The sequence below is a fragment of the Anomaloglossus baeobatrachus genome, chromosome 3, assembly GCF_048569485.1.
Source record: "Anomaloglossus baeobatrachus isolate aAnoBae1 chromosome 3, aAnoBae1.hap1, whole genome shotgun sequence".
In the NCBI taxonomy this organism is placed as follows: Eukaryota; Metazoa; Chordata; class Amphibia; order Anura; family Aromobatidae; genus Anomaloglossus; species Anomaloglossus baeobatrachus.
Genome location: NC_134355.1, coordinates 371,729,449 through 371,742,982, shown reverse-complemented (window position 1 = coordinate 371,742,982; position 13,534 = coordinate 371,729,449). Strand labels below are relative to the sequence as shown.

General features: G+C 42.1%; 1 protein-coding gene across 4 annotated transcripts in view; it reads left to right on the top strand.

The window, feature by feature from the left end:
- CYB5R4 (cytochrome b5 reductase 4) overlaps positions 1 to 13,534 on the top strand; it is a 484,942-nt gene that overhangs the window by 237,784 nt on the left and 233,624 nt on the right. For all 4 annotated transcript variants that reach the window (XM_075340162.1, XM_075340159.1, XM_075340161.1 and 1 more), the window contains exon 5: positions 10,788 to 10,829. In XM_075340162.1, coding sequence (XP_075196277.1) covers positions 10,788 to 10,829 — 42 coding nt within the window. The remainder of the gene's footprint in view (positions 1 to 10,787; positions 10,830 to 13,534) is intronic.

The window sequence follows — 13,534 nt, the reverse complement described above, 5'->3', positions numbered from 1 at the left end:
GTCAAACACAGCGATGCGTCCTGCCCAGCAGGACATCACCTTTGAAGAAAATGGTCCGGACCATTCGGCAACGACTAGTGATCTCACAGCAGTGGCCTGATCGCTGGTAGGTGTCACACATAACGAGATCGCTGGTGAGATCGTTGCTAGGTCACAGAAACTGTGACTCAGCAACTATCTCGTTAGCGTTCTTGTTGTGTGTGACTAGGCCTTTAGTCAGAGAGTGATAAACCTGCTGATATAACATCGATTATATTGATACAATAGCTTAAAGCCTAATAAGTGACACACCACTGAGATCAATATCTCAGCCCCTTCCTTATGCTTCTGTCAGATACATAGAAAAATCCTGCTGACAGATTCCCTTTAAAAACGGAAAGCAGCAACAGATTCGGGGAACCACAGAAATTGTAGCAAGGCACAAACTAATTTTTTTAAGGACATATAACGGGTCCATTTTAAGAAGAATGGTTGGCATTTGTATAATTTTTGAAGAGAAAGAACATTTAGTGGTTGTAAGTAGACTTTGCACAATAGAGATATTTTTACATTGATATTCTGTTTGCTACAGGTAGAATAATAATCTTTTGTGCATTCATCAGGGATTATTCACATACTTTATTTGATATCTCTTCACAAGTGAAACAATTATTTGCAAGAGCAAATGCATCTTGACATAAAATCTCCTTAACATGCTTATGTAAAATAGATACAGTACTTTTGCCATTGTTAATGTACTAATTGTTGCAGATTCAATCATTTTAAAGCATTGAATGTTTTTCAGAATTATAAAACAATAGTACTAATTCTGGCCTGCCCATTGTTTAGGTAAAATCAAACTGTACCTGGAGAAAAAAAATCTCAATTAACTTCTACTAATTAACTTAATTGACTTTAAAATGCATTGTTCTAAGTACCCTGTTTTGCTGAAAGTAAGACCTACCCAGAAAATATGCTCTACCATACATTTTCAGGATTTTAGTAGTATGATTTAAATATAAGCCCTACTCAAAAAATAACTACGGTACGGCCGAGGGCAACACGGGGGACTACTGCCATCCTCGCATGACACTCGGCTCATGCTGGCAGCACAGCGGGAGCTGAGTGTCACTGCGACTGAGGTCCGATCTTGTGATCGGACCACAGCTGCAGAGGGGGGAGGGCCGACACTGAGGAGGGGCGGGCCGGTGCTGCGGAGGGAAGGGAGGGATTTATCTCCCTCTCCTTCGTTGCTGGCTATTGCCATTCTCGCCCTGCACTCTCAGTACACCAGTGTACTGCGAGTGCAGTGCGGTTTTTCTCTCGCCCCATTGACTTGAATGGGTGCGAGAGAAACATTGATTGCATTACAATCTCAGCCTGCTGCGATTGTTTTCTGTGTCCGATTAGGGCTGAGAAAATAATCGCTTATGGGTGCTGGCACATAGGCTAATATTGGTCCGAGTGGAATGCGATGTTTTATCGCATTCCACTCACTCATTTTCATGCCGTGTCTAAAGGTACCGTCACACTAAGCAACTTACCAGCGATCCCAACAACGATAGGGATCGCTGGTAAGTTGCTAGGAGGTTGCTGGTGAGCTGTCACACTGCGACGCTCCAGCGATCCCACCAGCAACCTGACCTGGCAGGGATCGCTGGAGCGTGGCTACACGAGTTGCTGGTGAGCTCACCAGCAACCAGTGACCAGCCCCCAGCGCCGTGTGGAAGATGCTGCGCTTGGTAACTAAGGTAAATATCGGGAAACCAACCCGATATTTACCTTGGTTACCAGCTCACGCAGCTACACGTGCAGAGAGCAGGGAGCAGCGCACACTGAGCGCTGGCTCCTTGCTCTCCTAGCTACAGCACACATCGGGTTAATTACCTGATGTGTGCTGCAGCTAAATGTGCACAGAGCAGGGAGCAGCGCACAATGCTTAGCGCTGGCTCCTTGCTCTCATAGCTACAGCACACATGGGGTTAATTACCTGATGTGTGCTGCAGCTAAATGTGCACAGAGCAGGGAGCAGCGCACAATGCTTAGCGCTGGCTCCCTGCTCTCCTACTTACAGCACACATCAGGTTAATTAACCTGATGTGTCCTGCAGCTACATGTGCACAGAGCAGGAGTCGGCAGCACAGGCAGTGAGAGCGGCGGAGGCTGGTATCGAAGGTAAATATCGGGTAACCAAGGACAGGGCTTCTTGGTTACCCGATGTTTACATTGGTTACCAGCCTCTGCAGAAGCCGGCTCCTGCTGCCTGCACATTTAGTTGTTGCTGTCTCGCTGTCACACACAGCGATCTGTGCTTCACAGCGGGACAGCAACAACTAAAAAATGGCCCAGGACATTCAGCAACAACCAACGACCTCACAGCAGGGGCCAGGTTGTTGCTGGATGTCACACACAGCAACATCGCTAGCAACGTCACAAAAGTTGTTCGTTAGCAGCGATGTTGCTAGCGATGTTGCTTAGTGTGACGGGGCCTTTAGTCCTACTAATTACAGATACAGTTCTACCGCTGTGCATGTAGAATAGTAAATACAAGTCAGCAGGACAGATACAATAGACACTTCATCAAAGAAAACAGACACTCCCATAATAAAGCAGACACTCCCAAAAAAATCATACTTAATAGACCCCACAATAATAAGGGTTGGCTAGTGCTGAGCTCGAATATACAGTTCAGGTAGTACCGCTGGCCTTATTCCACGTCCGAGCATTATGGCTGCTTTGGGTCACCAGGGGTGACAGGAGTTACGCAGATCTGTGTGTGAGAGCCCATCCACTGCCAGCACTTGCCAACTATTTGTTTTGGGGTTTGGTCAGGGTGGTTCTTTTTGGGGTGTCTGCTTTCCTTGATGAAGGGTTTATTGTATCTGTCCTGTTATATTCTATTTACTTTTTTACATTGATCATAGCAAAAATTGAGCAAATAGAGAGGTGCTTTAGAGAGACAAGAAATCTTTTTTATATACAGTTAGGTCCAGAAATATTTGGACAGTGACACAATTTTCGCGAGTTGGGCTCTGCATGCCACCACATTGGATTTGAAATGAAACCTCTACAACAGAATTCAAGTGCAGATTGTAACGTTTAATTTGAAGGTTTGAACAAAAATATCTGATAGAAATTGTAGGAATTGTACACATTTCTTTACAAACACTCCACATTTTAGGAGGTCAAAAGTAATTGGACAAATAAACCAAACCCAAACAAAATATTTTTATTTTCAATATTTTGTTGCGAATCCTTTGGAGGCAATGGGTTTCCTCCTTCTTAATGCTTTGCCAGGCCTTTACAGCCGCAGCCTTCAGGTCTTGCTTGTTTGTGGGTCTTTCCGTCTTAAGTCTGGATTTGAGCAAGTGAAATGCATGCTCAATTGGGTTAAGATCTGGTGATTGACTTGGCCATTGCAGAATGTTCCACTTTTTTGCACTCATGAACTCCTGGGTAGCTTTGGCTGTATGCTTGGGGTCATTGTCCATCTGTACTATGAAGCGCCGTCCGATCAACTTTGCGGCATTTGGCTGAATCTGGGCTGAAAGTATATCCCTGTACACTTCAGAATTCATCCGGCTACTCTTGTTTGCTGTTATGTCATCAATAAACACAAGTGACCCAGTGCCATTGAAAGCCATGCATGCCCATGCCATCACGTTGCCTCCACCATGTTTTACAGAGGATGTGGTGTGCCTTGGATCATGTGCCGTTCCTTTTCTTCTCCAAACTTTTTTCTTCCAATCATTCTGGTACAGGTTGATCTTTGTCTCATCTGTCCATAGAATACTTTTCCAGAACTGAGCTGGCTTCATGAGGTGTTTTTCAGCAAATTTAACTCTGGCCTGTCTATTTTTGGAATTGATGAATGGTTTGCATCTAGATGTGAACCCTTTGTATTTACTTTCATGGAGTCTTCTCTTTACTGTTGACTTAGAGACAGATACACCTACTTCACTGAGAGTGTTCTGGACTTCAGTTGATGTTGTGAACGGGTTCTTCTGCACCAAAGAAAGTATGCGGCGATCATCCACCACTGTTGTCATCCGTGGACGCCCAGGCCTTTTTGAGTTCCCAAGCTCACCAGTCAATTCCTTTTTTCTCAGAATGTACCCGACTGTTGATTTTGCTACTCCAAGCATGTCTGCTATCTCTCTGATGGATTTTTTCTTTTTTTTTCAGCCTCAGGATGTTCTGCTTCACCTCAATTGAGAGTTCCTTAGACCGCATGTTGTCTGGTCACAGCAACTGCTTCCAAATGCAAAACCACACACCTGTAATCAACCCCAGACCTTTTAACTACTTCATTGATTACAAGTTAACGAGGGAGATGCCTTCAGAGTTAATTGCAGCCCTTAGAGTCCCTTGTCCAATTACTTTTGGTCCCTTGAAAAAGAGGAGGCTATGCATTACAGAGCTATGATTCCTAAACCCTTTCTCCGATTTGGATGTGAAAACTCTCATATTGCAGCTGGGAGTGTGCACTTTCAGCCCATATTATATATATAATTGTATTTCTGAACATGTTTTTGTAAACAGCTAAAATATCAAAACTTGTGTCACTGTCCAAATATTTCTGGCCCTGACTGTATGTATAAATGTAAAGCATCTGTATTAGTGATGGGCGGACCTGGACTGTAAAAGTCCGAATCTGCGCGGTTTTAGGCCCTGTGTGCACTGGAAAAAGGAATTTTCTTAAGAAAATTCCGCTGGCTCAGTAAGATTTCCGCACCTGCGGGAAAATGCTACACCGAAATCCGCATCAAAATCCGCATGCGGTTTGTTGTGTTTTGCTGCGGATTTTGTGCGGATTTGTTTCGGATTTGGTGCGGAACTGGCTACTGGAAGAATCTCCAGTAATACCAGGCGTGGCCGCGGTTACCTGCACTAAACTCCGGAGCTCTCACCTGAGCTCCGGAGTGCAGCGTAGACTGAACCGCTAGCGCCGAGTGACTGATTTCCCAGCAATTGCAGCTTAGACTAAACTGCGAGCGCCGAGTGATTGATTCCCCGGCGATTGCAATTTAGTTGTGGCCGGGCTGATCTACGGAGCTCAGGTGACAGCTCCGGAATGCATCCTGGCCTCTCTACAGCTGTCACCTGAGCTCTGGAGATCAACCCGGCCTGAACTAAACTGCAATCGCTAGGGAATCAATCACTCGGCGCTCGCAGTTTACTCTACACTGCACTTCGTAGCTCAGGTGACAGCTCCGGAGTTCAGTGCAGGTAACTGCGGCCAGGCCTGGTATTACTGGAGGTTCCTCCGGTAGCCAGTCCCGCAGCTACCTGCGGAAAAGAATTGACATGCAATTGTTTTTGCTGCGGGAATCCCACAGCAAAACATGCAGCTGTCAAAATCCGCCTAGTGCGCACAGCATTTTTTTCCCCATAGGATTTTCTGGTGAATCACTGCAGAGATGTTATGAACATTTTCTGCAGCGAAACGTGCAGCAACTCCGCGGGTAATCCGCAGGAATTTCCGTCTAGTGTCACAAGGCCTTAAAGGTACCCGGATCCGGGCCTGGGATTCTGGGTGTTGATCTGGATCCAGCACTTGAGAAATTAAAAAAAATTAAAATAAAGGAAAAGTAAAGCAAATAAAAATGAAACGAGCACTTAATACTTACAAAGGCTCCGATGTGGCTGTACACTGCTCCTGTAGCCTATCCTTCACTTCCTGGGGGACCCATCATTGCTCATCCATATGCACTGCTTTCAGTGATTGTTTGCAGTCAGACGCGCACCCCAGCCTGAATGATAGCATCTGCCTGCAACCAATCACAGGTGTGGTTTGCGGGTCAGTTTCGTGGTATAAAAATAAATAAAACAATTGGCGTAGGGTCCCCCATATTATGATACCCAGCACAGATAAAACTTACAGCTACAGGCTGCAGCCTCCAGCCATGCACTTATCTTGGCTGTGTATCAAAATAACAGGAACCACTTGCGGCTTTTTTTAATTATTTAAATAAATAATTTAAAAAAAAGTTGTAGTCCCCCCAATTTTGATACCCAGCCAAGCTAGAGCCCAACAGCTTGGGGCTGGTATTTTTCAGGCTTGAGAGGGCCATGTTTATTGAACCACCTCCCAGCCTAATAATAGCAGCCTGCCTGATTAGTAATGGGATGCATCTAAGACCCCCCCCCCCCCCCCATCACTAATCTGTAAGTGAAATTAATTAAACACAAACACCGAAAAAATCCTTTATTTGAAATAAAAGACTAAAAAAACACCCTGTTTCACCACTTTATTACCCCGGAAACATCCCTGCAGGTCCGACGTAATCCACAGAAGGTCCCACAAGGATTCCAGCTCTGCTACATCTGAGTCACAGCGTGCGATCATGGAACATTTCTGCATGCTGTAACTGCAGGCAGAGAATGAGCCGTGATCAGTTGTGACGTCACTCAGGTTATTTGCGGTCACAATTGGAGGTTCCCATGGTCCTCCACCTGTGACCGCAGGTAATCTGACCTCAGTAAAGTCAGTAGCCTCACCCTAGGTGAGACCTGCATCTCCTAGCAGAAAACCATTGGAGTTTTCTTTGCCAAGAGATGTAGATTTGGTGCTGAATATTTTACACCATAGTCCTGCACCCAATCTACATTTCCTGGCAAAACTGCATTTTTTCCCTAGGTTTTGATGCAATTTTCTGCCAGGAGGTGCAAATTTGGTGCCGAAATGTCTGTACTGGATTTCAGCACCAATTTTGCACCTTCTTGCAGACAAAACGTTTTTGCATTTTTGGGCCAAAAGATGCAAATTTAGTGATGACATTTTTACACTATATTTATGCACCTAATATACTCCTCCTGGCAAAAAAACCCCACATTTTTTGCCGTGTTTTTTTTATGCACTTTTGATGCAGTTTTCTGCCGGGAGGTGCAATATTGGTGCTGAAATGTTTGCACCAGATTTCAGCACCAAATTTGCACCTCCTGGCAGAAAAACATTTTGGGCCAAGAGGTGCAGATTTGGTCATTGAAATTTTTACACCATATTTATGCACCCAATCTACACCTCTTGGCAAAAAAACTTTTTTTGCCATGTTGTTTGACATAGTTTGATGCCGTTTTCTGCCAGGAAGTGCAAATTTGGTGCATGAATATGGTGTGAAAATTTCAGCGCTAAATCTGCATCTCTTGGCAAAAATATACGATTTTCTGCCAGTAGATGCAGGGGAGTTTAATGAGATCACCTATGGCCCTCTGAGGTCAGGTTACCTGCAGTCACAGGTGAAGGACCGTGGCAACCTAAGTGATGTCACTGCTGATCGTGGCTGAGTCATTCTGTCTGCCCTCACAGAGGGCAGTCATGCTCTATGGCCACTTGCTGTGACTCAGATGTAGCAGAACTGAATCGTTGTGGGCCCTCGTGTGGATTACGTCAGACCTGCAGGAGTGTTTTGGGGGTTAATAAAATGGTGAAAGAGGGTATTTTTTTTCCAAATAAAGGATTTTTTTCGGTGTTTGTGTTGATTTTCTTTCACTTACAGATTAGTAATGGGGGATCTCATAGACACCTGTCATTACTAATCTAAAACTTAGTGGCAGCTGTGGGATGAAATTGATCCCCTCATTACCCCGATTGCCACTGCACCAGGGCAATTGGGAAAAGCCAGGTAAGGCGCCAGCCTTGTCACATCTAATGGATGCGACAATCCCGGGCAGCTACAGGTTGCTTTTTTAGGATTGGGGGGCTTATTGCCCTCCCCAGTCTGAGAATACCAGCCCCCAGCTGTCGGGCTTTATCTTGGCTGGGTATCAAAATTGAGGATTCACACGCTATTTTTTTTTTTAATTATCTAAATAATTTAACAAATAAAAAGCCACATGCGGTTCCTCCTACTTTGATACACAGTCAAGATAAGTGCAGGCTGAAGCCTGTGACCATATGCTTTATCTGTGCTGGGTATCAGAATAGGAGGGGGAACACACGACAATTTTTGAATTTATTAATTTAGTTTAACTGTACGCTATAGACCCGTTTTTTCATTGGTCACTAGAGATGAGCAAACTTGAGGTTCGGTGTTCATATGAAACACATACTTTACAAACAACATACATCAGGATTGGAATTTGGGTGCTTTATGTATGCAAACTAGTTGCGTGAGCATCACTGTGCTTGGTTATGCTTTGTGCTCAGCCAAATGCGAGCCGCTTGCAGTATTTGAACAGCTCTTACTGGGGGTAACAACAGAGTGATCGGATGTAGTGTGCACCAAAAAAAAATAAAAAAAATGGAAAAGCCACATCTACCTGCCCCCAGAAGTATTCTGTTTATGGCTGACTGCATGTGGGTGGAGACTCGAACTGCCCAATTAGTGACGTCCATTGGAGTTCAGGTCAACTGAAGGTCCCAAACTAAACTTTATCGGAAGTCCGGCTGAAGCGGCCGAACTGAACTTCTATGGATTCACTCATCTCTATTGCAAAGAAAAGAGAAAAGAGGGGTGCTCCTGTGTAAACTCCTGAGAGATCTGAGAATAGGTGTAGGGTTGCAATGTACTCACCTGGATGCGTTGCGCAGCAGGCACAACACTGTTTAATGCTTGTATTAGCGGATGATGGATCCTCTCCGTGGAAGGAGATTGATGCCGAGGGGTATGAAGCACTGCTTGTAGATCATCCAGAGGTCAGGGCTGGGTGACCCCATATCAATTAACATCCGGGTTAGTAGGTGCTGTGAGAGGCTGGATGCATGAAACCCACTGGGTACCAGGGGTTGAAAGTTGCCACATGTATGCCAATCTGATCGCTGCAGCACCACCGCTCACCCACAGTGTAGTGGGTGCAGGTAATTGGCGGAAATGGATAAAAATTTGCAGTGTGTGATGCGCTGCTGGTCAAAAAAGATAGGCAGTGACTGCCTATCTTTTTTGACCAGCAGCGCACCTTACACCGCAAATTTTTATCCATTTCCACCACTCATCTCTATTAGTCACCCTAAGATGATAGAATACTGAAGGCTCAATAGACTAAATAGATGATATAATAGACTAGCTGCTAACAATGCAATATTGATAATGAAATAATAAAGATGCAATTTTTCTATAAGCCTGCTTGAAAGGTGTCATACATATTTACAACCTCCTTTTAGGTCTTGAAAATTAGAGCCAGTCAGCAAATTTAATCATCATATTCATTTTCAGCACCACAAAATTAGTTGTATTCAACAGTTTTCGTCTCTAAACCAATTTGGCTTTCTAACAGTTTAATAATACTTTTTATTTCTATAGCACCAACATATTCCACAGGATATTACAGGTTGGAGGGTACTTGTACAATAAAATATAGCAATATATAAAGCTGTCACGCTCGGGTCGGGAGCTGCACAACCAGTCCGTGAATTGTGATCCAAGACCAAAGCAATGATCATGGACATCTGAAAGATCCTAGTGGGAGTACTTCTTTATGGAAGGAGCCACTTTTGGCCTCAATAACAAAGACCTATTTTTTTATTCTGACAAATCACTTTGTGTGGTAATAACTTTGCAATGCCAGTGATTTTGAGTTTTTTTCATGACACTTGGTACATCAGAATAATGGTTACTTTCCATCAATAAAATATGCATTTATTTATGAAATTATTGCAATTTTTTCGATTTTAATTTCGAAAAATTAGCAGTTTTCAAACTTTAAATTTTTATGACCTTATTGTAAAAGTCATACCATACTGAATAGTTAAGACATTTGTTACGCAATGTTGATTTGCGAGGCGCCAAAACAGCTGAAACCACCCCACAAGTGACCCTATTTTAGAAACTCTACTAATCAAGGAGTTTATCTAAGGATGTAATAAGTATTTTAAGCCCATAACTGTCTCACAAAATTTTACATTTGGCCAAAGAGACAAAACATTTTTTTTTTACCACTAAAATATTAGCTTCAAATGTTTCATTTTCATAAGAGATAATGCAATTTGTTACGCAATTTTTCTCTGATGCTGTGGTACCACATATATGATCAGAAATTACTGTTTTGTAGGGCTTCTAAGGAGTGCTATTAGACGTTTGCAGTCTAGTTCTGCTGGAATAGATTGTGTGCACTTTTGCAAATCCCCTAAGGTGCTAGAAAAGCAGAAAAAACTTAACCCATTTTAGAAATGACATTGAATTCACCTAATGATGCAGTGACAATTTTGGTCTCTAAAATATTTTTCAGAAAAAAACATGGAGTTCATATTGCACAGTAAAAATTGCAAGTATGAAAGCTTAGTGCCCAATACATTGCGCCCAGCTTGTGCGTCTGGATATCTCAATATTACTAAACACGTAGATGTTAACCTCAGTGTATGTACACTCTGGCTTAGAAGGGGAAGGGCATTTGGATTTGGGAGCACTAATTCTGCTGGACTCATTTTTAGGTACCATGTCACATTTCAAGACCCTTTACACTACCAGTATCATGGAAGCCCCCTATTTTCATTGACAGGTGACAGATCTGAGTGGGAGCTTAATTTTTTGAGTTGATTTGACGTTTTTACTGATACCATTTTGAGGTACCAGATTAGATTTGCGTTTAAAGCTAGGTCACATTTATCTTGTATTCTCTGCTGAGCAGTGTCCTTGGGGTTTTCCTCTAAATCCCCAAAAAACATGATTCAGATAAAACCCCAAATGGAAACATTTACTATAATCAGGCAGATGGAGTCACCTTGGACTCTGTCTGCTCTTTTGTTCTGGCGATCTCTGTCTTTAGGCATGCACAAAGTTGTGGTTGACCATAACATCTGGTTGTACTATTGTAGATAATATTGATGAATATTACAAACTACTACAGTCTCTCTTCTTTTAATTTTGCAGGTTTGACATCAACAGAAGACACAGGCAAAGCACTGATAAATGGTACGTTTTGTGATATGTATCAACCTATTGTTTTGTTGAAATAAAATCTCAAAATATGCATTGTGGGGTTATTTACTTGAAGGGTTGTTCTGAAATATCTGCTAATGCCCTCCTGAAGATTGACAGTTCATACCAGTGGCATAGTTGCACAGATGGTCCAAACTGTGCACTCTCCAATGCTACAGGTGTGTCAGAGGAGTGCTGGATCACCCAGCTCTCCAGAGATTTTGCCAGCGTTGGGGTTCACTCACATCTGCGTGTGAAATATGGCTTAGTTGTTGCTCCTTAAACCGTCTTGGAGTGAAATCTGAGTCACATGCTAGTGTCATTCCGTATGTCATGCGAGTGCGTTTTTCCCACTCGTCTAGCCTCCCTGTGACGTCCGTGTGATGTCCATTTTTAACAATCTTTTACATTAGACAATACTTTTTAGAAGTAGCATCAATAACAAAGCAAGCATATAAAGGTAGCGATAGATAGATAGATATATGTCAAACACCTATATAATGTTCTATCCCCCCTACATATTCTAAACTAGCACCTTTTAGTGCCTTTTGTGTGGCACTAAAGGATGTTTAGCCTTGTATTAAGCCGCAATATAAATAAATTGAAAAAATGACGTGGCATCCCCCCCTATTTTTGGTAGCCACCTAAGGTAAAGCAGGCAGCTGCAGCTTGCAGCACGCAGGTTGGCAGCTTCACCTTGGCTGTTATTCCAAAACATAGGTCACCCCATGCTGCTGTTTAAAATGATTTAAGGTGAAGCTGACAGCTGGAGTCTGTTATTCTCAGCGATGGAAGGGCTATGGTTATTGGTCCCTTCCCAGCCTAAAAATATCAGGTCGCAGCTGTCTCAAAAGTGACTCATATATTAGATGCGCCAATCCTGGTGCTGCACCTCGTCTCCTCCCGGTGCCTTGGTGTGGTGGCAAACTGGATAATATCTGGGATTGATTCCAACTGTGAATTGACAGCTGGCATCAAGCCCTGGTATTCATAATGGATGAGTATCTATTCTTGATTATTAATACTTTAGTAAATAGAAAAAAAAAATATCACTTTACTTATAAACACCACCCCCAACAGCCAGGACTGTGGAGTCGGAGTTGGTATAAAATGGACCAACTCTGGCTTCTAAAATATATAATAATTTGGGTATGGTTGTTTAATACATTAATTAAGTATGTGCTGAATATTTTTTCGTAAGAGTTATGATGTTATCAAATGTCATATAAATTGTCTGCTCATGGATCTAGGTTTTTAGTTCAGATGAATCTGTGCTTCATTTTATGTACATGATAAGTAGTGAAGCTCCTCTACAGATAGGGGTAAAAAGATCACAGCAGCACCAAGAAACCAGTGCCCTGCACTTCCCACCAGGAAAAGGAGGAGGAAAGACTGTCTCAAACTCAATCAGTTACAAGATATTTTGTAAGTGACAAAGTTACTGTAACCATGACAGAAGATACGTTTAAAAGACCGCTCATAGAGCTTGTGAAGGGCGGTGTACCATTATTATTTGCACGAGCAACTTTTACAGCTCTTAATAGAGAAATGGACTACAAACTTGGTATTTCTCTGGAAAGAGAAGATATTCGAAAATTAGGCATTGAAGTAACCCTTAACCAAAAGGAAGTTCTTAAAAAGACTCTGAAGAGATGCTTTATGTTTCTTAAAATGGATGCCTGCACATGTCACAGAGTAAACTATTTTGCTATCAATGTTCAATTTGTTTGTGACAACAAAACAATTGTTACCAAGACACTGGCAGTAAAGTGTACTCCATCACACGAGACAGTTTCTCCAGGCCTTATTGGAAAAAGTATATAATAAATATATACTAAATATAAAATCAATTAATCTGATCATTAAATGGCGTAGCTGCAAAAAAATTCCAAATGCCAAAATTACATTTTTTTGTCGCCACAATTTTTGCGCAAAATGCATTAACAGGCGATCAAAACGTAGCATCTGCGCAAAAATGATACCATTAAAAACATCAGCTCAAGTCGCAAAAAATAAACCGTCACTGAGCCATAGATCCCGAAAAATGAAAACGCTTATGGGTCACGGAATATGGCATAAAAACGTGCGCCACTTTTTTCAGACAAACTTCCGAATTTTTTTTTAACCCCTTATATAAAAGTAAACCTATACATGTTTGGTGTCTACGAACTCGCACTGACCTGAGGCATTACACCCACACATCAGTTTTACCATACAGTGAACCCCGTGAATAAAATATCTCAAAAACAATAGTGCTATCGCACTTTTTTTGCAATTTTTCTGCATTTGGAATTTTTTTGCCATTTTCCAGTACACTATATGGTAAAACTTAGGGTTTTATTTAAAAGTACAGCTCGTTCCGCAAAAAATGAGCCCTCACATGACCATATTGACTGAAAAATAAAAAAGTTACGTCTCTCAGAATAAGAATGGCGAAAAAAAAAAAGCGGAAAGCGGAAAATCGTCCGGTTGTGAAGGGGTTAAAATAATTAGTTTAGCTTTGAGGTAATCTATGTTCTATCTAAATAGCTTTATTATTGTATCATCATAATGATTAAAAGCCTGATGTTTCAGTAAATGTACAGTCATAAGAAAAAGTTTGGGCACCCCTATTAATGTTAACCTTTTTTCTTTATAACAATTTGGGTTTTTGAAACAGCTATATCAGTTTCATATATCTAATAACTGATTGACTGAGT